The 27063-nt window shown below is 35.8% G+C and overlaps 2 protein-coding genes across 4 annotated transcripts in view; one reads left to right on the top strand and one right to left on the bottom strand.

Moving 5' to 3' along the window:
- The window catches only part of LOC106880152 (glutamate--cysteine ligase catalytic subunit), an 83233-nt gene that overhangs the window by 39400 nt on the left and 16770 nt on the right, over positions 1 to 27063 (top strand). For all 3 annotated transcript variants that reach the window (XM_089351523.1, XM_089351524.1, XM_089351522.1), the window contains exons 3-7: positions 3151 to 3270; positions 9909 to 9974; positions 16032 to 16148; positions 17922 to 17980; positions 20347 to 20564. In XM_089351523.1, coding sequence (XP_089207649.1) covers positions 3151 to 3270; positions 9909 to 9974; positions 16032 to 16148; positions 17922 to 17980; positions 20347 to 20564 — 580 coding nt within the window. The remainder of the gene's footprint in view (positions 1 to 3150; positions 3271 to 9908; positions 9975 to 16031; positions 16149 to 17921; positions 17981 to 20346; positions 20565 to 27063) is intronic.
- On the bottom strand, positions 22062 to 26854 carry LOC106880167 (uncharacterized). Its single transcript, XM_014930011.3, has 3 exons — positions 26766 to 26854; positions 24809 to 25485; positions 22062 to 22825 (listed from the first exon to the last, which is right to left on the bottom strand). The coding sequence occupies exons 1-3, from the start codon at positions 26795 to 26797 to the stop codon at positions 22227 to 22229; spliced, it is 1308 nt and encodes a 435-aa protein (XP_014785497.2). The 5' UTR covers positions 26798 to 26854; the 3' UTR covers positions 22062 to 22226.

The following is a 27063-nucleotide window of genomic DNA, read 5'->3' as shown; positions in this document are numbered from 1 at the left end:
ACTCTGTTTGTCACTCCTATACATACATACATACATACATACATACATACATACATACATACATACATACATACATGCATACATACATACATAGATACATACATACACACACACACACACACACATACATACAGTTGTATGGTATGTAAAAAGCACCTGTGCAGGTACCATGTGAAAAGCACCAGTGCTGGTGCCTTGTATTAAGCACCCAGCATACTTTGTAAAGTGGTTGGCATTAGGAAGGGCATTCAGTCATAGAAACCATATCAAAACAGACAGTTGGAGCCTAGTGGAGTTCTCCAGCTTGCCAGCCCCTTCCAAGCCATCCAACCCATGCTAGCAGGGAAAACAGATGTTAAATAATAATGATGATAACAATGATGACCGAGCTCTGTTCACTCTGCACTTCGCTCTACGTCATCGAAGTCACAGTCTGTGTCATATCCACTCTAGCATAATTACCTACTTCTCTCAGTAAGCAAGAGAAAGAGGGAGGGAGAGAGAGAAAGAGAAAGGGAGACTATTTTCATATTCTGTAAAATCCATCTACTGAGCCATCCATTTATACTATTTTGCCATGGCAATCGTCCAAATCCATTTTGTTGGCCTAATTAACATTTATTTATTTCTTTAAAGTTATGACATTGTTCTAAATTTAAAAGTTCTGCTGTCCAACATGGAACAGCTGTCATTGCTGTTCAGAATTAAAGACCTCTGCTGTTGTTAGCAACTCGGTGCACTGTAAAGTTGTGATTGCGCAGTCAATGTTGTAATTGGCTACTAGTACATGTCACTTTTAGAAATGGTGGAGATGATAGTAGCAGTAGTAGTAGTAGGAGTAGCAGCAGTGATGGTGGTAGTGCTAATGGTTGTGGTGGTGGTGGTGGTGGTGGTGGTAGTAGTAGTAGTGCTTAAGAGTGGTAATGGTGATAGTGGTAGTGATGGTGGTAGTGATGGTGGTAGTGGTAGTGGTACTCATTGTGATGATAATGATGGTTGTGATGTGGTGATTATTATGACAGTAATGAGATAGCAATAATGGAGGTAACAGTAGCTGTAGTGGTGGTGGTGGTGGTAGTAGGAGGAGGAAGAGGACAACAACGAGGAGAAGTATGTCTCCTTTATATACAGGCTGTAACTGTAAATAGTTTTAGTTTATTTAGACTTTATTTGGTTGTTTGGGAGGTGTTTGTGGGGTGGCTATCTAAATAAAGACCCACTTACAGAATAACACCACAAACTCATGCATCACTATATATATATATATATATATACCGGAGTAAGCACATAAATGTGAAACAAGGTGGAAAAAAGAGTACTCAAATACCGGAGGTAGAGTAATATGCTTCATTTAAAAGCAGCAAAAATATAACAAAAAGCTGTTACTCAGAGTTTCACATTCCCGTTCATCAGACAGTTTTTGTCCGATGAACGGGAACGTGAAACTCTGAGTAACAGCTTTTTGTTATATTTCTGCTGCTTTTAAATAAAGTGTATATATATGTGTGTGTGTGTGTGTGTGTCTGTGTGTATGTGTGTGTGTGTGTATATATATATATACACACACACACACACACACACACAGACACATATATATATATATACACACCGTAACTCCTCGAGTATAGTTGGCTCTTGAATATAATACGCAGGGGATTTTTAGGGGGCTGTACCTCTGAAAAATCTAAACCTTGTGTATAATACGCACCCCTTCTCTAACTTGAGTCAAGGAGGTCGATATAACGACCTTGGTTTGTAAACGTATATATGGTAACGTCCTTTAATATTATTGTATATATAACATAATGCAAACGTGTAGCTTTTTTGTGCACTTTGCAGAAAATATAGAAATAACAGTAATAACATCAGTGAGAAATAAATATTAAGTAAATTGCCTCTACATATTTATCACTATCAGTCACAAGCCCAACATCACAAAATGCGTCTGAATAAACATTGCCGGACAGCAAATAAAGACTCGGACGTTGCTTAGAAAATATTTTTCATTTTTAACCTCTTATATAGTACGCACTAGGGATTTTGACCTTTAAATTTTGTTTTTTCATTGTATGGCAATTATTAAGTGTAGTAAATGGGTGCGGGTAAAAAGATATTTTACCATTTATAAAGCAATAAGAAAATGGAGGGGAATAAGTGGTATTCATCAACTTGCTGACATTGTATTGTGTCAGTTTACTTGTTTATTTGTTTACTAAGAGGACAATAATAACAATATACAAACACATGTGACATATTATGTCATATCAGTAATTAAAAAAATGACATATAGTGACAGAAAATGGGATAATGTCTTACAGCTGTTTCAGTCTAGAGGTGACATGCTTCATTCTATCTTTATCACTCCAGTAGACTGAAGTAATCAATAGATGAAATAGAGGTACATGGATGATTCTCTAGGCCTCTTCAGAGATTTTATAAAGTTCATAAGGTTAAGTAGAAATATAAAGATCTAAAAATATAAAAACCGTAAAAACCCACATATATATGCATACTTTAACATATACATAGATATACATAAATAAACATAAATACATATATGTACATTTAGATGTACATACACAAATGTCCATGCATGCACACAAATGAATCAATTATTATTATTACACATGAGGAGGACACATATACATACACACCCACACATACATACATACATACATACACATATGTATACATAAACATTTCCGTACAGACATGTTCATGTACGGAAATGTTTAAATTAAGTTGTACTTGTAATATGTTCTTATGCCTTTTTTTTTAATTCTGTTATTTTTTCCAGGCAGCTATGTCATTTATCATGTGTCCAGTCTTGAAATAGTATTTTGGTTAGTTTGAGAACCACCATTTTAACTAACAGTGAATCCTTCCTTAGTTTCAGTGATCTGTAACAGCTTAAGAATAGAAAGCCATTTTGTCACAGATGATATTCCCTAATTGATCTGCTATCTTCTGCCCATTGAACTAAAGCTATCTAGAATTAACCCTTTAGCACTCATATTACTCTGTCAAATGTAATGATTTTTTTAATTCAAATTGTTTTGAATTAATCATGCAGTATTTCACAGCTTAGTGATTTCGATGATATAACTGTTTATTTCTATTAATACATATACTGTATGTTTTATTCAACAGAAATGCACAGATCTTGTGGCACCCCGAATATGCACAATACATGTTGGAAGGAACACCAGGAAGTCCCTTTGGATGTCTTATGGCTCACTTAAATTTAGTTGAGGCAAACATGAAGCTAAGGTAAAATGCTTTCTCTTAGAGTTTTGGGCTCTCAATTTGTTTTGCTGCTGTGGCTGCTAAGATAGCAAGGTGGCCGAATCATTCACATGTTGAACAAAATGCTTAGTGGCATTTCTTCCAGCACTTTACATTATGAGTTTAAATTCTTCTGAGGTTGACTTTGCCATTCACCCTGTAGGGACTGATAAAATAAATACCAGTTGAGCACTGACATTTGATATCATCCTCATCATCATCATCATCATGTAATTGATTAATCTCCTTCTCTTAAAAATATTTCTAGCAAAAACATTAGAATGTCAGATAAAATGCCTTGCAGTTTTAGATTTTCATATTCTGAACCCAAATTCTGCTGAGGCCAACTTTGCTTTCATCCTTCCAGAATCAATAAAAACGAGTACTACTCAAACATCTGGGTCAATGACTTATTTCTTTCTCACAAATTTCTGGCTTTTGTCCTGCTGACACCATGGTTGAATGAAAAACATTCAACTGTTGCAGAACTAATTCAGGAATGTGTAACATTATTCCACTTTTCGTGAGCCAATGAATGAGTTTCTACTCAGTCATGTGACCAGCTATAAATAGCATCTGAATTTTGGTCATGACTGGAATGCCTTTGATTATAGATCTACTCAATCAGGACAGGCATGGAGCTGAAAACTTGAAAATCTTAAAGGGGAAGTAATCACTGATATAGTTTAAGTTTTGTGCTGTAAAGTCATCAAATATCTCAACTACGAAAGTACAACCTATTTCTTATATTTGCTTATGTGTGTACTCTCTCTCTCATCCCCCCCTTCTCTAAATCCAGTTACTACTTAAACAACATAAATCAAATTCCTCTCTGTTGTACCTGAGTAATGTACCTATTCTCAACATTACAGTATTGATAAAACAGTATGTATTCTTAATCTAAATAGATTGGTTTTGTTTAACTCTTTTAATCCTAATGTGTCTGATACTAAATTATATAATCTCAGTTAAAACCTCCCTATAAAATGAATTATCCCCTGAGTTTTCAGTTAGTCAGCACCAATGCAGCACTTATATGACATTAGAAAATTTGAAAAGGCTTTTACTAAGCCTTTTCAAATTATGATTATATTAAAAATCAGTTGCAACATATGGGTAGTCTGTTCATTAGAAATCAGTTACATAAGAGTGGTACTTGGTGAGGAAAAAGTCATAATTTTCTCCTTATAAACATGAATGGATTCCATTCATTTCTCAGCTTTTTGAAGTATTTCCTGTCAGATTACAGTATTGCAGTGTATGATATAAGGTAGAGAGCCATGCCTACTTCCATGTAGTAGTGTTAAATCAAGCAATGGATTAAGCCTGTCATTCAAGTAGATCGTGGTGGAATTTGAACTCAGAATGTAAAGAGTTAGTACAAACACTGGAAGACATCCCATTCAGCACTCTAACATTTCCTCTTGCCCCACAACCCTAAGCTGATACTTAATTTGTCACACCCAGAAAGTTGAAAAGCAAGCTTGACCATGAAAGATTTGCAAAATACATTGCATTCAGTTTGAAGACATTCCATTTAATCCTCTAGTAACTCTGCTAATTGACCACCTATCTGTCTGCCTGTTTGTCTGTTTTTATACCTGATTTTCCATGCTAGCATGGGTTAGTCAAAATTTGTTGAGGCAGATTTTTTAAGCCAGGTGCTCTTGTTGTTGCCAAAACTTTAATTTTTTCTACTATGGTAAACTAATGAAGCCATTGAAACTGCAGGACAGTTCTTATTAGAGAATGTACACAATGTCGACATTTTCACTCAGGACAAGGAAAAACATTCACACACACATACTCATGCACATGCCTCAATTTCCATTAACCAATTCCTCTCACAAGGCCTGAGGCTATAGTAGATGATTGCCCAAGGAACCACACACTAAGAATGAACTTTAAACTGTGTGATTGCAAAGCAAGCTTCATTGTAACTTCATAGGCTCTAGATGTTTTAAATATATATCCCCAATATTACTCTGGAAGATTGGTCTTCCTCTTTACTACAAGACAAAATTTCAGCTTTGATCAGTTGTTGATTCTATACAAAACTCAAAGTCAACCCACACTGCTCAGTTATCTTGGATGTTACTAATACTATTTGTTGGCACTCCGTCGCTTACAACGTCAAGGGTTCCAGTTGATCCAATCAACGGAACAGCCTGCTCGTGAAATTAACATGCAAGTGGCTGAGCACTCCACAGACACATGTACCCTTAACGTAGTTCTCGGAGATATTCAGCGTGACACAGTGTGACAAGGCTGACCCTTTGAATTACAGGCACAACAGAAACAGGAAGAAAGAGTGAGAGAAAGTTGTGGTGAAAGAGTACAGCAGGGTTTGCCACCATCCCCTGCCGAAGCCTCGTGGAGCTTTAGGTGTTTTCGCTCAATAAACATTCACAACGCTCGGTCTGGGAATCGAAACCGCGATCTTATGACCGCGAGTCCACTGCCCTAACCACTGGGCCATTGCACCTCCACTATTAATACTATAGAGTGTGAATAAATACTAAACTGAATCAGAAGAAGCCTCTCAACTGTGAATCAAATCCACTACAAATCCTAGTCTTTACTACAGATCTTACTGTGTTCTATTTAACTGAAAAATCGGTTATCAACCTCAATTTATGGTTATCAGTTGTGCATGTAAATACGAAATACCTGAAGTACCATGCAAATTATAAATATGCTTTTAAGCAAATTGATTAAAAACAATAAAAAAAATCCCCAAAGCACAATCATCCTCTGAGATATGAGAAGAGATAATCTTTGTTAGTTTTTATTAGTTCTAATTGAGAACATCAACATGCAACCAAATTATTGTTCATTAAAGAATGTTAATAAACTAAAATACCTGTCATGCTGGAGCTGATGTAATCAGTTTATTTTCTGCTCCTAAAACTGCTGGCCTTGTGCCAAAATTTGAAACCATTATTACCTCTGCCTTAACGAAGGCAAAGCTATTGTTTTCAGTCATGTTTGTTTGTTTGTTTATAGACAAAATATCTCAAGAACCACTGGATGGATTCAGATGAAACTTTCAGGGATGTTTGACCTTGTAACTGGCACGAACTGATTACATTTTTGTATCGATCTGGCCCTGGACAAGGATTCTGGATTATTTTTCCTGTTTTTGTACTTAATTTTTGAGAGTGGTCAGGTTCATTTTTAGTATTCTCGTTTATTAGAGCAACCAAGTTTATTTCAGATATTCTCAGTTTAAAAATCATCTCTGGCTAATCATTGAGAGGATGTTGGTGTTGCCTTGGCGGAGGTTTGCGCTCTCTGAGTGCTCTTGTTATTATTATTATTAGGGCAGTGAGCTGGCAGAATCGTTAGCAGCATTTCACCTGTTTTTACAATCTGAGTTCAAATTCTGCCAAGGTTGACTTTTCCTTACACCCTTTCAGGATTGATAAAATAAGTACCAGTTGAGTACTGGGGATCTATGTAATTGACTTATCCCATCCCATTGTTATTGAAACCATTATTGTTATTATTATTAGTGGTGGTGGTGGCGGTGGCGGCCATATCCAGCCCAAATTTTCTATCTGTTTTCTGTTCAAGTGGACCAGATCCTATGGCTTACACCTTCTTTATGATGTTATTCTAAAAATATACAAATACAGCATTGAAATCTCAAAGCTACGTAACAATGCATGATTAATTCAAAACAATGTGGATAAATAGACATTACATCTGACAGAGTAATCTGAATGGTTAAAGCATCTTTGTAGTTTGAATGGCATTTAAGGTATTTTATATGTAGATACTTATTTAATGCCCCTAATTATCATCCTGTAACCTATTTTATGCTAAATTATATCAGAATAATATCTGTAGCATAGAACAGGATTTGAAAAAATAGCCTACAGTTTATGAACACATTTATTTGTTCTTAACAATAGCTGTTACAATTGCTGGTTGAGTTGGTCTGTCAGTGTACTTCACTCTGGATTGTGATGATGCAAACAATATTGTTCAGTGTAAGAGTTTGATAATGATGCTTAGCAAAGAAGTTTTCCAGGGAGAAATAACAGAGGCACATTTCATCATCAACATTGGATGACGATGTGCATTTACAACCATCACAAAATGTCAAGACAGAAATACACAAAAACAGACAGACAGACACACACACACACACATACCTACATATAAGAGACTTTACAGCTGGTTATTTCTGCAGCTAAATTACCTAGATGTGGAGCCTGTTATATCAGACTGATTAAATTTAAAATATTTGTGTATCTTGCTTTGTTCATGCGCAAATGTTTATAGTATGGATATGATTTGAAATCGTAGCAGTAACTATTCTATATTTAAACTTTGCTGTCAATATTATGTTTGTAATAAAACTTTATAGGTCTCATATGTAGACTAACTTGAAAAACTAAGATCAACTGATTCTTTTCCAAGTAGAATTCCTTCAAGGTGCGTTTTAGTCAGGTATGGACAACCATTTTTGGAGAACCGGGCCACACTACTACTAAAAAAATAAATAAAATTTCAAGGTAGATTGGCGTGACACTCAGAAAGAACCGTGTGCCGCTGATTGTCTATGACTGATTTAAATGGAGAAAAAAAAAAAAAAAAAAATTCAAAGGGAGGTAACTCCAAATGATTCAGATCATTGAAATATTTGGAAATAGACAATAAAGTTTGGAATGAAGTCTTTAAAGTCAACACTGAAGGAAACAAAAAAGCATGAAGAAAATCCTCTTCGTTCAGCAAAACGAAGAGTGATCGATATATAATGAATGTCATTACAATTTCTTTATTTCCACTCAGGGAATGTATTGATGCTGATTATGAACATCAGTATGACTGAGGGATAATAAACTCAAGAGAGCATTCTACTTATTAAATACAAACATGGTGAGTCGAAAAACTTTGACCAGTTGAGACTATCGAACCAGTTAGACAAAAACACGTGTTTGTTCCGCCATTTGGCTTTAAAGACCAGAACCACCCCAATCTGCATTTTTTAATATTATCTAAAAAATTTGATCTCATTAGAGTTATCTCCCTTGGTTTTCCTTTTCTGTTTTCATAATCCCAGTCAATCGAAAATTTTCAAATCTCGCCATTACAAACGTGATAATTTACTGTTTGTGTTTAGTGTACCTAACTCTTCCTTGAAGTATTTTCCGTCAGCTTTATAACACACACACACACACACACTCTCTGGCGATCTTTCAGTACGATTACCTAAATATCGGCCTTTTCCGTAATAAATAATAAAAAGACGTAAACAAACGAGAACTTCCTCATGTTACTTGAAATTTCGTGAATGTGAAAGCACATTCATCTCTTCAGACATTCAGGAATAAAAATGGGGTGAAAAGGAAGCCTCCACATCCTTGTCTCTTTTCATCTGGAGACTGTGTGATCACAGGAACCGCTCACTCAGCATCAGATGGAGTATACTCAACAAAGTCCGACCTTACTCACCCAGAGCCCATAATTCCCAGCTCTGCCTCCTAAAAAGAGCGCACATACTTCAATAGCCTGCTGTATCCATTAATCGAAAGACCAATATTTCATATTCTTCTCTTAGAAGGCATGCATTTTTGATGTATTGCAAGCCATTGACTTCCTGATAATCCTGACACAGACCGGGTTGTATTATGCATGCTGCCCTTACAGAGACTACTCTCCTCCATTCTTACAATTTAATGATCCAGTAGACACACCATGGCACATGTGTGCCAAACATCACACACTGCCATTCTTTGAGTGACATTTGTAACCTCCAACGTGATTTAACAAGTGGAGTATCCTTTACCCATCATCTGTTGTTGCTGAGCGATCACTACATTCATATGACCATAACTGACCAAAGGAAACATTTTACACCATCCTATGACTTAGCACTGATGTCGCTGGTATGCCAAACATCTTGCATTGATGACTAAATGAAAGTAATATCTCACCTGCTTTAACATATGGAGGATTTTTCACTCATAATCTGCTGCCATCTAGTTATCATTGCATCATCGTGACCAGAACTGACCAGTAGGGATAAAATTCTCTCTGTAACAAAGAACCCAGTGTTTTTTTTACCCCATTTTGCTTCTGAGTGTCCAAAGAGATGGACATACTTTCATGTCAACGAAACTGTAAGTAACATCTGGAACTAAGCCGACTTCTTACTCAATAAATACAATATCAATTAGATATGTTGAGTGCTATTTCCATTCCCTTTTTGTTCTTACTCATGTATATACAGAGTGCAGTGAATAAACTGTCATCTAAATTACACAAAAATGAAAATTTTAACATATATTTACCAAAATTATATAAACATATCTTGAAATACTAAAGAGTAAATTTATTCTATAAAATCACCATTGGCTTCAACCATGGCCTGAATTTCCTGAAACTCTTCTGGATAGTCTCCTTGTTTAAGTTGGTGAATGCTGCCATAATCCTTGCCTTCAGTTCATCTTTGACTCTATGACAGTAATTTGAAGAAACACATGTATGTTCTATAAAGCATTGAATGCTACACCAGTTTTCTAGGTGGATGTTAAATGATGATGATGATGATATATTTCCAGAATATCATTTTGTATTTGGTTAATTTAAATCTGTATTTTTACCTTTTTCAGGCGTGAGAGTATTCGCAAACTATTAAAGACCGGAGAAGGAATAGCTTGTATAACTGCTTTCCCCAGGTAAGGTATGCATCAAAACTGCAATAATTTTGTTATGTTGTATTTATATAATGGTGCTTCACAAGGTAATTGCTTTGTCTGATTTCCTTGTTAGAGCATTGTTATATTGTATAAAAGTACTTAAATATATATATATGTGCATTATTCATATAGCTACAGTGTATTTGTATTTATTACTGGTCTAGTAGATAAAGAAATACACTGACTGTACGTTTTCAGCTAAAGAATTGGCAGCTCTATCTTATCAGTGGTATTTCCTTGGTTGAGCATAGTGTAGTGCACACTTGAAACTGCTGTACTGATGTAGTGGACGTTTGAGTTCACCAGGCTGTGGTTGACACTTGAGACCGTGAGGGTTACCAGGAGAAACATCAGAAATACTTTCTTAACCCTTAAGCATTTCAACTGGCCATATCCAGCTCAAACATTCTACTTATTTTTATGTTTAAACTGGCCAGATCCAGCCTCTCTCACCCACCCTATTCTAAGAATGAACAATCACATTATTGGAATCTCAAAGCTACAAGATGATGCATGATTAATTCAAAACAATGTGATTAAGTATTATGTTTGACAGAATAATCTGAATGCTAAAGGGTTAATCTATGTCAGAACTGATTATGTGTGTGTGTGCATGTCAATTTCTGTGCATTTTTGAAAATCTGTCATTATTTCTGAATCTCTGTGATACTAGTGTGCTCAAAGGCTTGTAACTGCTCATGTGCCACAAGCTTATGATGTTTGATATCAGTTCACAGAAGCACGGGGTTGTTCAAGAGTAGAAAGTCATTAGAGTTAAGTTGCCAGAGTGAGTTACTTGATGAACTAGCCATGGCTATGTTTTGTTGCTTTTGTGAAAGGGGTGAATAAAATACCAAAAATGATCTGCAATTACAATAAAATGAGGGTGGAGTAATATTTAATCTGGATAATTTCTTCAAAGATTTCTTCAAGCATAGAAACTTAGTATATTTCGTATCTTTTTTCTGAGAGCTTTTGTTTCTTGCATTATTGCATAACAACTTTTAACTATGGAACTATGAAACAGGGGGTTTGCTATTTCAACTGCAGTTGTTCAGGATGCACATTGAAAAAAAAACATTCTTTGCCTCCAGAAGGTTTGCAAAGGTCATAGATATTGCCCTTCTTATGACTAAATTATTTTTAAAAAAGTAAAAGATCCCCAAACCTACTGAACCAAAAACAGTGCTGTATATTTTTCAATTGGATGGATCAAAATCCAAAATGCCAGAAATTGTTGATGCACTCATTGTCACTCCAATAGTTGTTGAACTTTGAAAATAAAGAATGGGTCCATGTAGAAGTTTCCCTCTTCTATATCACTTCTATATTTACTCATGTATCAGTGACACTCATAAATGAGTCACATCCCTACTTTAGAGTTAAATCTTGGTCCAAAACTTTTCCCCTTCATAGTTGTAGCAGCCCTGTGTTTGATATTGGCTTACATGCAAATATATATTTCTCCATTTCAAAGTTGGATCAGCCAAACGAAACAACATGGAGGCGACGGTAGCACTAGTAGTGTGCGTGAGAATGCCTCCAAGAAGGCGAGATTGTTTTCAGTCTGCTGGCTCATCGAGAGAACTTGCTGAGCAGCCAGCGTTGACGTGAGTGAAAAAACTACGTGCTGGGAGAGTTCTAAAACGAAGGAAGGAAAACTCTTTAGTGAGAAATAGCGACTGTCATGCTTTATACAAACGCCAAACCGGAAACAGAAGGAAATAGTTAATTCTAACCAATCACAAACACAGAGCAACAAATAGGAAACCCAGAGCTGCAACACAGATTTAGCTTTGCCTCATATATAACTCACATCCCAGTTTTTTCAGTGAAAATCCAATATAAAATAGCACAACTTATATACGAGTAAATATGGTAATGTCCCCGGGAAAGCATGACTGCCACTATAGTAGCTATAGTATTACACTATAGTAGCTTAGCGCTTCAAGCATTGTTAGAGTTAGGCACGTTGACTGTGAAGTTCAGCCGCTGAACAACTTGCTACTGCCATTATGGTGAACATTTGAACAAGGTACATAACTCTGCTTGTTCTAACTTTACTGCCGACTTTGCACCTAAGAAAGTATGTCCAGACGTAAGAACAATTGCTCCAATAACCTAATCTACCCATGTGATTATAGAAAGACGGATGTACAAATAAATAGATAAGTGTAGACTGTATAATTATGGCAATAAAAATTATTCTAATATAGGCACAAAGCCTGAAAAGTGGAAGAAGGCACGAACCACTTGCATTGCCCCCCCCCCCCCAGTATTTTTGACTGGTACTTTATTTTTTATCAACCCCTAAAAGGAGGAATGGCAAAGTTGACCTTGGTGGGGATTTGAACTTAAAACGTAAGAAATGTTGAGCATTTTGCTCAATGTTCTAATAACTCTTCCAGCTCACCACCTTAATAATAATAATGATAATAATAATAATAATAATAATAATAATAATAATAATAATCCTTTCTACTAAAGGCGCAAGGCTTGAAATTTTGGGGAGGGAGTAAGTCGATTTCATCGACCCCAGTGTTCAACTGGAATTCATTTTACTGACCCCAAAAGGATGAAAGGCGAAGCCAACCCCAGCTGCATTTGAAGTAACGGCAGACGAAATACTGCTAAGCATTTCGCCCGGTGTGCTAATGATTCTGCCAGCTTGCTGCCTTAATAATAATAATAATAATAATAATAATAATAATAATAATCCTTTCTACTATAGGCACAAGGCCTGAAATGTTGGGGGAGGGGTTAAGTCAATTACATCGACCCAAGTGTTTCACTGGTACTTAATTTATCGGCCCCGCAAGGATGAAAGGCAAAGTCGACATCAGTGGAATTTGAACACAGGATGTAAAGACGGATGAAATGCTGCTAAGCAATTTTTCCATCATGCAAATGATTCTGCCACTTCACTGCCTTAATAATAATAATAATAATAATAATAATAATAATAATAATAATAATAATAATAATAATCCTTTCTATTATTAGGCACAAGGCCTGAAATTTTTTTGTGGGGGGGACTAGTCAATTACATCGACCCAGTGCTCGACTGGTACTTACTTTATCAACTCTGAAAGGCAAAGCCAACCCCAGCGGAATTTGAACTCAGAATGTAAAGACAGACGAAATGTTGGTAAGCATTTTGCCCAGTGTGCTAACGATTCTACCAGCTCACTGCATTATTATTATTGTTGTTGTTATTATTATTATTATTATTATTATTATTATTATTATTATTATTATTATTATTATTATTATTAATAATAATAATAATAATAATAATAATAATAATAATAATAATAATAATAATAAAAAATTCAACTTTACGATGAAAGTAAACAAATTTTTTTTTTATTTTAATTTTTTTTTTAGAAGCGTTGAGATATTTCTCAAACGCGTGATAATGCTATAAATAGCATGATCAGGATAAATTATCCATATAATGCAGAAAAATACGTTGCCGGCCAGCCATGAGATCACGCTATTTATAGCATTATCACGCGTTTGAGAAATAAATTTATTTCTGTATCTTACAATACATCTCAACGCTTCTAAAAAAGAAAAAAAAAAAAAGAAAAAAAGAACAAACTTTGTTTACTTTCATCGTAAAGTTGAATTTAACGTTAGCGTCTTATGAAGCTATATTTGTAAGTTCTAAAATTGCAGAAGAATTCGTTGCTGAGCAGTTTGGTTTAATGGTAAAACACTTGACATGTAACCATAGAGATGTGAGTTCGTGTCTCATGGCTGGCCGGCAACGTATTTTTCTGCAATCTATGGATAATTTATCCTGATCACGCTATTTATAGCATTATCACGCGTTTGAGAAATAAATTTATTAAAATTATTATCTTATAATAATAGTAATCCTTTCTACTATAGACACAAGGCTTGAAATTTTGGGGAGGGGGATAGTTGATTGCATTGACCCCAGTGCTCAGCTGGTACTTATTTCATCAACCCCAAAAGGATGAAAGGCAAAGTCAACCGTGGCGGAATTTGAACACGGAATGTAAGGACAGACGAAAATACCTCTAAGCATTTTTGCTCAGCATGCTAATGATTCTGCCAGTTCACCACCTTAATAATTAATGGCAACAACAATAACAATGATTTCTGATTTAGGCACAAGGTTAGTAACATCAGCCCCATTACTTGACTGGTACATTAATTATCAAGTCCAAAGTGATGAAAGGCAAAGCTGACCACAGCAGGATTTGAACTCAGAACGTATAGAGAAGGAAAAAATACCACAAAACAGTTTTCCAATGCTCTAATGATTCTTCCAATAGCTTATTGTCTCTGTCAGTGCCAAGTTGAATCAAGGAATAGTGTTAACGTAACTGATTCTGAAAATCCGAACGATGTTTAGATATTCTCTTGGGATAATGAGGTTAAGGAAATCATCAACAGCAGCATTAATTTTACATCAGTTTTTCTCGGCTGACATGTTAGAAATGGTGTTTACAATACAACAGGTATTACGTCTCCATCCCAGACTGTTGCGAGAGTAACCTCCCTTGATTTGGCTCTACTTATTTCACGATGTTCTCAGCAACACCGTTATAGATTTTGCTGATGTTGTTATAATAATAATAATAATAATAATAATAATAATAATAATCATTATCATCATCATCATTTTGATTGAAGGCGGCGAGCTGGCAGAATCGATAGCATGCCGGGCGAAATGCTTAGCGGTATTTCATCTGCTGTTACGTTCTGAGTTCAAATTCAACCGAGGTCGACTTTGCCTTTCATCCTTTCTGGGTCGATTAAATAAGTGCCAGTTACACACTGGGGTCGATGTAATCAACTTAATCCCTTTGTCTGTCCTTGTTTGTCCCCTCTCTGTTTAGCCTCCTGTGGGCAATAAAGAAAACGTGACCTTGCAGGTAGGGCCCAGTTAGAATTTTCTTCAGTTCGAGTACCCCATCCCGTTCAAAAGGTCCCTGAATAAGGGTTGTTTAAGGATGTTGAACGAAACACCGATGTTTCCAGAGGTGAATTATCCAAACCCCAAAGAATTTCTCTCAACACATGGCTATGATGCTTCTCCAGTACTTCTGCTTGTGATCAGAGATGCACATATTGTCAGCCACTTAACTGACGAGCAAATCTGTGGTATTGAACAGAAAGGTTTCTGTAGCCCATGTTTTATACCAAGACAAAACAATGTACATGATAACACTTCCAATCAGTTAAGATAAGAAGCCATGAAAGCCACTGCCTGGTACTGCATCAGGGCATTGTTAAAATTCCACCAAAGCCAACTTTGCATTTCATCTTTTCATCCTTTATGGGTCGATAAAATAAGTACCACTTGAACACTGGGGTCAATGCAATCAACTTATCCCTCCCCTCAAAATTGCTGTCCTTGTGCCAAACATTTCAGAGGATTATTATTATTATTATTATTATTATTATTATTAAGATATTTTGTCAGGTATATCCTCTGACTCTTTATATATTCTGTTTCCAAAAAGTTAACCTCAGAAGGATTTCAAATCAGAATATAAAGAAGCAGATAAAACACTTTGTAGTATTTGCCTAGCTTCTATTCTGATTTCAGATCCTGTCAAGGTCCACTTCACCTTTCATCTTTTGGCAGTCAATAACATAAAGTTAGTCATGTACTGGGGTTGATTTAACCATCTAACATCCCCCTTCTTCCCCCAAATTGCAGGGGCTTTGTTCCTCTATTAGAGACACTAATTATTATTACTGCTGAATATTCTTAAAGAGAAATATATATTTCTGACTACTGGGATGGCCAATGGAATAAATTATTTTTCTGGCATTCGGTGAAAAACTTGTGCAAATATATTATTACATAAAATACCTAAATAACTGCCTTCTTTGTTCTTAATTTAACTGATTATCACGAGACAATTGAAGTGGAGGTTCCAACATTAAGCTTATCTTCTGGAATTATCTCCATTTGAATCTTGATAATTTGTGTACGACTGTTGATTTGATGTTTTTTGTTTGTCAATTTTCTTTCTGATCCTCATATTTTAGGGTTGGTTGCCCTAATTTCACTTATCCCTCTTACAAGCCAAATCCCACACCTTCAGGGTGTTCCAGTTCTCTCTTCTTTCCCGATGAAGCTATCCATTCAAGCCATCCTCGATTCAAGTAAGCTATTCTCTATGATATAATATTTTTTGTGTATGTGTTTCTGTGACTTATGTTTAATCATGGGAACTATGAAAATATCAAGTATAAATGATTCTTTATGACTATGCTGTGGCTAAATGTATAATGTATTGAAGCACTTAGCTGGTATGGTGGTAGTGGTGGTGGTTGTTTTGTTATAGTAACTGAATTCTCGTCTGGGTTAATGAATTTCTTTTGGCCAGTGATATTATTCCAGAAGCTTCTTGGGAATTACAATTCTATATTTCTGAAATGAGGAATTTATGATATATAAATGCTATCAGACACTCTGTAAGGTAGTCGGTCAAGATGATGGTTGATGCAGTGCAATCATCTTGAGATTCTGAGTTCAGTTCCAGGCAAGGTACTAAGTTGAATTCACAAATTATCAACTGACGCAAAAAAATGTCATGAAACGCAGAGAGTGAAATGAGATCAGTGTACTCCTGTGGATCAAATAAAGGGTTCAGTTTGAAACTCTGATACAACAATCGAGTTCAACACAAGACCCATGAAGAAGACTGGAATACACAACAGCTAAAACATAGAGAAAGCAACAATCAAGATGAGGACACCAGTTCAACTACTATAAACAGCATTCTTCAGAATTATATGTGGATTTAGTATTGAACTGTGGTTTTAAGTTTTTTGTGTTATGTTCTATGCTGCATTATATGTCTATCTATTATATGTAAGTTATAGAGTTGTTGTGTGTGTAATGTCTTTCCACATGTCTGTGTATTGTATGTGTTGGCAGTCCGTCGCTTACGACGTTGAGGGTTCCAGTTGATCCGATCAACGGAACAGCCTGCTCGTGAAATTAATGTGCAAGTGGCTGAGCACTCCACAGACACGTGTACCCTTAACGTAGTTCTCAGGGATATTCAGCGTGGCACAGTGTGACAAGGCTGACCCTTTGAATTACAGGCACAACAGAAACAGGAAGTAAGAGTGAGAGAAAGTTGTGGTGGAAGAGTACAGCAGGGTTCGCCACCATCCCCTGCCGGAGCCTCGTGGAGCTTTAGGTGTTTTTGCTCAATAAACACTCACAACGCCCGATCTGGGAATCGAAACTGCGATCCTATGACCGCGAGTCTGCTGCCCTAACCACTGGGCCATTGCGCCTCCACTCTGCATATTGTATGTAACATTTAATTGTCTGTATATTGTACGTCATTTATAGAGGTATTTTGTGTAATGTCACTATGTTAAGTTACTGGGGTGTTGTGTGTCATGTTGCTCTATATGTCTATATTTCAGGTTTTGGTGGTGTATGCCAAATCATAAGATATTCAGTAATATTCTCTTAAATTACTATATGTGGATGCTTATAAGAAATTGCACCTGTATGCTGTTGGTGATTTGGTTAGGAACTAGTGATGTAGTGGGGAATAGGTGTGACACCACCTATAACATAACAGAGAGCAAGTCTGACTCATATTGTAATGATGGATTGGCATGGAACTATTACTGTACTGAAGGACAACAGTAATGTGGGAGTAGATAGGTGTGGCACCAGTTATGTAATAGTGGATAGGTGTGATGCCTGTAATGTGACAGGTGGCAAGTTTGACACTTGTATTGTGAGAGAAGATTCATATGATACCAGTACTGTAATGTGGAGTAGAAGTGACACTTGCACTTTGAGTAAAGATGTCTCTGCTGCTCTCTACACTGTATTCAGTATTTTTCATTCGTGCTCAACTGTATTCTCTATGTCCATCATCTTTTTATGTTGTTTCTTCTATTAAGGACCCTCACCAGAAATGTTAAACTGAGGAGGAAAGAAAAAATTGCTATTAATATTCCTAGTAAGTATAACTGTTTATTTACCATACATAATTAGTATATAACTCATTACCATTGTCTCCAACACACCAGTAAATAGAATAGTCCTGCAGGTAAGAGTCTTGGCAAGAGTCAGCTATTTGGCATTCGAATCTGTCTTTCACCTTCTGCATCTGATTCTAATGGTTATTTTGTTAGCGATGCTTTGTTTTGTTTCTCTATATTTTCTCTGACTTCATCCTTTTTCTGTTCATCTTTTTACTGTTCAAAATTATATATCTTCAAATGCTGTCAGACACTCTGTAAGATAGTTGGTGTTAGGAAGGGCATCCAGCCATAAAAAACCCTGCCAAAACAGACAGTGAAGCCTTGTGCAATCTTCTTCCTAGCCAGCCCCTGTCACACCCTCTAATCCCTGCCAGCATAGAAAATGGACATTAAATGACAACAACGAGGACCAGCAGCAGCAGCAGACACTCTATAAATATCGGGCACCAAGTGCACCAAAGGATTCCACCATGTATTACCACTTATCAAGCCACTGTTCTGCTGATTACATTACACAGCACTTACCATTCCTTCTACTTCAAAATGGACATTGTAATTTGTTTCTGATATATTATCTCCACAAGATAACAATCAGTCACTTAGTGCTAGCAGGATGGGGCACTGTACTAATGTGCAACATAATGAGATATCATACCTCAGTTCAATGTTTGCAACAAGAAATGACCTTTTGAATCAAATTATGAATTAGTGTAATATCAGTTAATATTAATTTGATAATCAATTATGTATTAATGTAAATAACAGCCAAACCTCCCTTAAATGAAAACCTTCCATTTTAAAAACAGAGGATATGAACAATATCATCATAGACATACAAAATGATTGAAGAGCCGCAACTGGTTTTCTTTTGGTCATAGGGCTGTTTCAGTTAGGCTTTACTTGACACTAAACAAGTGCTACAGAATTTGAACTCAGAAGAATTTTGTACTGAACTGGTTCGAGGAATGTCATATTGGCATGCAATATGACATTCTGCTATCTCGACCATTTCTCCAGCTTAAACAACTCCACTATTTATCATTATCATCCATCATTATTTAATGCCTGTTTTCCAAGCTGGCATGGGTTGGGCTGTTTGATAGGGCTTCATTGAGCACCAATGTCTGCTTTGGCATGGCTTCTACAGCTGGACACCCTTCCTAATGTCAACCACTTTATAATGACAAAATAGCTGTATAACTTTGAGGCTTATTTTTAATAAAATGAAAATTTTTTAATATACCGGTGTAATTTATAAAAATATAATTAAGAAGTGATTTTGTTGGTATGGCTGTTTGGAATGTGATCACTGCTATTTCTAACACTCTAAACCTTGAAGTTTGTTTAAATTACAGATATATTACAAGTATGATAAATTTCTGAAAGAAATATTTACTAAGCATGTGAGATTTTTTTTATAAATTGAAGTTTACAGGAAAATTTACTTTCTGAACTTCCTTTTATTGTTGAATATTTCAAGTTCACAAATTTAAATATACATTACAAGATAGTTTTTAACAAGCTTTTATTTATATGATATTTTCATTTCATGTTTATTTCATTCATTGTTTGCAACATTCTCTCTCCCCCTCTTCCATACACACACACACACACACACACACACACACACACTGTTTCTCTAATATAACAGACACACTCTCTCTCTAATATAAACACACACACTCTCTCTAATATAAACACACACACTGTCTTTCTAATATAAACACACACACTGTCTCTCTAAAATAAACACACACACACACTCCAGGTTTGACAAGCAGAAAACCACCTGGAGGTCGGTCTTTCTGCTAGTATAATTAATAAGCCCTTACAGGAGATGTATGTAGCTGGTTGTTTCTGTCATGTTTAGCAGCTCAGCTGCTAATCATTGTAAGTAGTGGAGCTAGCAGTGAAAGTAATGATCAATTGTATTTTTGTAATTGTTGGAAGATGTTTTGTTCTCTCTACAGAACGAGGCTTGTTTATTATGGTTTTTCAGGCCACTAGTATGTGACAATGAAATATTGCTGGAGCAGAGCAAGTGAAATATGTAAATGCCAAACAGAAATAAGTGATAAGGGATATACTTGATTAAAAATTGAATGTAAAATATCAGCTGCTCTCTCTGTGGTAAAATCTGAGCAAAATAAGATGGTAGACGATAAAAAATAAAAGAAAGATATCTGATGATACAAAGATACTGTGGGTGATTGAAGTGTTGGCATCATTTACTAAAAACATTACCAATAAGTTAAATTAATTTGTCAGATGAAACCAGTATTTCATAATACTTATGTGTTTTTTGTTATGTTTGTATAGCTTTTTCTTTGTCTGGTTTCAGTTTTTAAAGATAAGAATACCATGTCTCCATTCCTGGAAGATTTATCCATATATGGAGACAATGGTGAGTCACAAAATGCAGCCAAACCAGACCATATATATATGGATGCTATGGGTTTTGGAATGGGCTGTTGCTGTTTACAACTTACATTCCAGGCGTGTAATATTGGTGAAGCTCGACTTCTTTATGACCATCTGGCACCTGTCTGTCCAATTATGGTAAGAACCATTTATGTATTATATATTAGGGGTACCAAAAAGTAATGTTGCATTTCATGTAATAAGTTCAAAACATTTAGTAAATATATTTGTTCATTCAAAATATAATCACCATGATGAGCAATAACATTTTCTCACTTCGAAACCAGTTTTCTGATTCCTCAGGCCTGAAAATTAGGTTCTTTAGAAGAGAAAAAATGTTTGGAGTATTGTTTTGAGATTATTCCTGCTTCTGAATGTTTTTCCATAGGTAAAGTGCTCAAGTGACCTGAATAAGTGAAAATCTGATGGTGCTGGGTCCAGTAAATAGGAAGGGTGAAGTAGAGTTTCCCAGCCTAATGAATTTATCTTTTCTTAGGTTATCTTCACTGAATATGGCCTTTATTTTCAAGGGACAGCTCATTGGGTACCTTCTTCCCTTCTTTATAGATTTTCACAATCTACTTGAGATGATCCTGCACTATGGACCAAGGTTTATTAGATAAATCTCTGAAAGTCCCTGTATATTGCTGCGGATCCTCTTTTGGTATAATATCTGGCTATTTGCTCGAAAATGCAATATTACTTTTCGGTACCCCTAATACATTATAATAAATATGTATGTTTATTCTAACTGTTGTTGAAATACTTTGTCTTGTTTGGTGATATATGATATAATAGATTGATAATGGTATCATTATTGAAAGAACAGGAATCTCTCTTATAAATTAAGCTGCTGGAATTAGCATAACAATGGTTCATTTCCTTTGAAAAATGTGTCTCTCCTTTTTTTGGTGTGAATAGAGACAAGAGTATGCTAATAGGGTTGTCATGATAGAATAGGGAAAAGTTTTAATTTTTCTATGGCTTATTTAAAGAGTCCTTACTCAACCTTTTGCAAAGCCTCTATTACTTGTTGGGGGAAAAAGAAGATAAAACCACAACTTGTCTGTTTCTGCAGCAGAAAACAGTGCATCAAGTACTGAGTTGTCCTCAGACGAAAGACCTTATTCAAATGCTTTCAACAGAGTGGACCCTGCTGAAAGCTTTCAAGGGCCATGTGGTTGTATTAAGCCAGTGAATGCATTCAATCCACCACCTAAGAACAGATATCTAACAGACCCTCTGATCAGCTTATACATAGTGTCTGTCTTCTCAATTTTGTTAGAAGGTTTTGTACAACATGAAGCTATGATAGCAGATACTTGTGTAAGGTGCCCAGCAGAAGGATTGAACCAGCAATCACACCATTGCAAAATGAAATTCTTCACCATGTGGTCATACCTGCACTATGTTCAAAACACCAGTTTTCTTGGACCTGTATTAATGGAGTTTAGATTATTACTTATGAAACAATGAAAATTGTGATATTTATATACACTAACTTGCATCTGTGAATATATAGCAAGGAGACATTTTATGAACAATGTCTTTTAATGTATTCTTCTATGAAGCTATTTATGAAAAGAACAATTAGAGATGAGATAAGAATGGTAAGTAACCACAAATACTAGTGGTGGTGTTTTCATAGTTTAATTTCAAGAAATTTAGTATTTAAACTATTTTATTTATGAAGCAGTGGCAATAGTCACTATATCTACTACAAAAAAAAGGACACATTCTGGTATTGTTTTATATTGAACAACGAGTCCAAATGGTAAATGTAAATCCAGCTTTGGTTATTTAGAAAATGTCTTCATACAAAAGAAATATGGAAAAAGCATTATAATTTGCATGCACCCAGCTTTTACCATATCCACTAACAAGTTTGATATATACTTGATCACCAAACTCCAATCTACTGATTATCTGAATACTTGTTGATGGATAGAAACCTGCCTTTTTATTGTCATCTGTCCAGAGGGCTGCGACAGGCCGGTTGTTGATGTAGATCCTGCCATTGATAATGGAACCTGGATGAGACATCACATACACTGACATTACATAAATGCCTGGTATCGTGCAAATATAAATACCTGTATTGTTGTCATAGTTGTCACCTGAATCAATAAGGACCAAGTTAAAAGGAACAATAACCTCTTCTGCTGGACCAAAATGTTTGGTGAGTATGGCTGACGTAGCTGCTTGTGATTGAGGCCGACCTGACATGCCTCTTTCACCTTTCTCTCCTTTCAGTCCTTGTTTTCCAGTTTTCCCTACTGCACCTTTCATTCCAGTATAGCCTCTGTCTCCTTCACTACCTTTGGGGCCCATAGGCCCTGGTCTACCTGGCTCTCCTTTTCTACCAGGAACACCTGGAGATCCTTTAGGGCCTGGAGGACCTGAATAATAAAAATAAATCTATTAATATTTTAGAAAATTTAATTCAGACATCTCATGTGTTTTCAAAACATAGATCTTGCTTTTTGTCAAAACATAAAGATATAATTTCATGAGATACTTTGAATATACACACATGTGATTCTAGAGAAGTTCTCTGCTTTTCTATGTTAAGATGCTTTTCTTATGCCACCAGCACTTGTAAAGTCACCAAGTAACTTGCAAGACAGAGAAAAAACTAGAAAAAAGAAAAAGCCCCCTTAGCTAAGAGGGAGATAACTTTATACCAAGTGTAGTGAAGTTAAATTATGACAGAGGGACAAATGCAGATGTCTTGCTATAAAGAAGATATGTGGCTACCCCACATTATATAAAGGTGTGTGGGTATAGCTGAGGAGAAAATAAGCTGGTAGTGATGGAGGGGGTGCCTAGACAAACCCTCAGGGAACTAGGAGATGAGCATAAGAGAGGATATGGACAATGGAACAAAGGGGGGGGGGAGATTATAAGTATGTGAGGAGAGAGTAACAAATGGTTAGAGATGGAAGTAGAGGTGAGTGTAGTGAGTGGTGAACAGATGTGGAGGTGTGGCTTGATGGGAAATATCAGCATGAGCTAAAGGAAGAGAGTACAATTTCAAATGTAAATGTTGATTCAATTTTATGCTTTGACATTTAACATGAAAGTTTAGCTTGACAAACTAAACTTTATGTATAAATGTCTCATCTGACTGTCACACTCCAAAATTTCATTGATTTATATCTACGAAAGCTACCATCTACTGGTACATGTTTATTCACTCTAATCATGTGCCTATGCTCTAAACACTCATCTCTCTTCTTCTGGTGCAGGCAATGTGTCCAATATTCAAATTGCAAATATTAATACTTCTTACAAAGTTTGTTTTCTCTCTTGTTGCTGAAAATACTTAAATACGTAATGAGGGGTCATATTTATTGAAATGAACGAATGCGTGTGTAAGTGCAAGAGAGCATGTACCTATGAGTGTGTGTGAGAGAGAGAGAGAGAGAGAAAGAGAGAATGTATATCTATGCAGTCATGAAATTGTGTGCGCAAGCACCTAATGTATCTCAATGAAACAAATGACAAGGGAGATAACTCCTTGTCTAACAATCCAGAACAACTCCGTTGTATATATATTTAGTGTGTGCATACACACACTAAATTATATATATATTCAACATCAAATTTCTTACGTAGATGATTTGAAGACAGACATATCAGTTGTTTTGAAAAATTCTGGTTCATCTGGCATAATTTTTGCAGCCTGACAAAAGGCCACAATAATTTTCAGAATATTCTTGAAGGAAGTTTGGATCTGAAGTAGTTAACCATTCCATCCCAGAAATTGAATACATTTGTCACCTCTGTATCCCAATATATAAAATTTCCCAACCTAGGAACACTCTATATATAAATATATATATATATATATAAGTACAGGCATGGCTGTGTAGTTAAGAAGGTTGCTTCATAACAATGTTGTCTTGCGTTCAGTCCCAGTGCACATCATCTTGGGTAAATGTCTTCTGCTATAGTCCTGGGCCAACCAAAGTCTTGTGAATAGATTTGGAAGACAAAAACTGAAAGGTGCTTTGTGTGTGTGTGTGTGTTTACTCTTGTCTTGATATCATGTAATGATTATAACGAGCATCACTGTCTGTTATAAAAGAGGCACTGCTTGTTTCCTGTCTTCCATGAAAAACATGTTTTGCCATAGAGAAATATCTGCCTCAACTAATTCCAGCTGACCCATGCAAGCATGGAAAAGTTGTCATTAAATGTTGATGTGTGCGTGTGTATATGTATTGATGCACAAACACACACATGTAAATACATATCCAGTAATAGTTATTGGAGTGAGGATTCAAAAAATGATGTGCTGCATGGCCTTTTGTTGAATTTTGTTCAAAGTGAAACTTTATTGACATAAAATAAGAATGACGGCAATGAAGTTGACTTACCACTCGCAGCCGTTGCAGAAGCCACATTCACCGTCAGATTCATTGGGGTTGATGTGTTCGGCTGACACATCTCTGCTGAATATTTAGACACTGGTGGTGCAGTTGGAGATAGTGCTGTATCTGTTGCTGATGGAAGCTTTATTTTATAGCTGGTTGTCTCAACAATAATGCTCAAATTATTTGGCATTGCATTCAAGTTGTCCATAACAATCTCTTCATTTCTTGCTTTGGGTTGATGCGTGTTCCTTGTATTGTGCTGTCTTAGAATCTTGTTCAAACCATCCTTCTCAGTAAATGGCAAATTTTGAGCCCTATTAGTTGTATCTAATGTCTCTCTATTTTTAATTCTGATATTTGAAGTAGAATAATTTACTTCGTTATCTTTATCTTGATAAGGGAGTTTCATTTTTGTCGATGAAATATTTTCCTTACTATTTGTTTGGTTGAAGTAAAACCTCGTTCCAGCAGTTCTGTTCTCGGTTTCTACGGTGTTGTTTGGAGAGTTTGTAAAGTTACTTTTCTCAAAGACAATACCTGCTGCTGGCTGAAGACTAGACAACAATAGCAAGGAATTCAAGATAATTAAACATCCAGTCGAGTGTAGATGACCACAATTTAGAGAAACATAACTTGTTACCTGAACTGGCATCTTCATCAGGTACATTTTCATCCACTTCCTGAAAGGTGAATAATTTCATTAACTCTAACAATGATAATTATTATCATATATGGATTAATCAATGCGTTTATCATATAATGTCTGCTGTTAACATTTCTGAGGCACTTGTGTAGCTAAAGTGCAAATGTGGTAAGAAGTTTACTTCTCAACCACATGGCTTTGAGTTCAGTTCCACTGTGTGGCACTTTGGGCAAGTGTCTTCTTCTATAGCCCCAGGCCAACTAAAGCCTTGCAAGTGAATTTGGTTGGCAGGAACTGGAAGAAGTCCATCATGTGTGTGTGTGTGTGTTATGGCCTCCTTGTCTGGACATTGCCTAATAGTTGTAAATGAGTGTCATATCCAGTCTTTCATGAAAACATCTCTGGTCATGGGAAATATTACCTTTCTTGGAAACAGGTGAGGGTTGGCCAGACATGTTTTCATGGAAGATTGGAAATGAAGGACACCACTTATATGATGTTAACACCTCTTCACAATTATGAATCTTTTATTTTATTGACAGTTGCTATTATAGAGAGCTTGGCCATAGCACAAGTTAGACACGTGACTCATTAGCAGTACATTTTCTTTGAGCATTGTCAAAATATTTTTCAAATATAATGTATTTATAAAGCATTTGAGCTGTTGTGGCTTTTAGCAAGTCTTTTGTCTCATGATTTGTTTAATTTTTGCTTCCATAAAATTGTTTACAATCATTGTATGATATCAAGAAAAGGCGATACACTCACACACACATGTGCACACACATATGCATTTGACTGTCATACAAGTGATGTCATTCATTTCTAGTCTTCCAGTAAAAACATGTCTGGTTTTTGAGGAAACATTACCTTACTTGGAACCAGGTGAGGGTTTTTGACAGGAATGACAGCCAGCCATAGAAAATCTACCTCAGCAAATTCTATCTGACCCACTGTTCACTTTCCTAACTTTTGTACATAATTCTATGTACATGCACCTTTGATGAGTTGTAGTGCACCTGAGCACTATACACAATAATTTCAACATTATTATTATTATTATTATTATTATTTATTTATTTTTTTAAAAATAAATTTAACCTGCATTCACCCTGGTTTATGATTCTTACTAGAATGTATTTGAAATATGATGGTGTTATCTTCAGCTTAAAGTGACTGCCTTGTTATCTTAATAAGTTCAAAAAGTGTGTGTATGTATGTGTGTGCATGAGAGAAAGAGAGAGAGAGAGAGAGAGAGAGAAAGAGCAATGTATGTATGCTATAGTGCATTGTATAAAAAATCACTTGAGTTATTACCTGACGAGTGGGTGAGAAATTTTCCCTGCCATATAAGTCCAGAGATGAATTAACAATCGTCACTTTGTGCACCTATATCCAGTTCTGATACTTGGCAGGGTAATTCTCACCATTTATATGCGACAGATCACTCTTTTTTTTTAAAAAAAAATGAAAAAAGAAATTGTGAAAGACAAAAGACTGGATATATCATCAATATATTCCATGGAAATTGAAACAAATAGAGACGTTTGTTTGAATGTGGAGTAAATAGACGTGTATTTATTTATTTTTCGTGTGGGGAAGGAGAGAAACTAAT

Source organism: Octopus bimaculoides, chromosome 4 (genome assembly GCF_046866305.1).
Source record: "Octopus bimaculoides isolate indiv1 chromosome 4, ASM4686630v1, whole genome shotgun sequence".
In the NCBI taxonomy this organism is placed as follows: Eukaryota; Metazoa; Mollusca; class Cephalopoda; order Octopoda; family Octopodidae; genus Octopus; species Octopus bimaculoides.
Note: the sequence above shows the minus strand (reverse complement) of the source record. Positions and strands in the feature narration are given on the sequence as shown.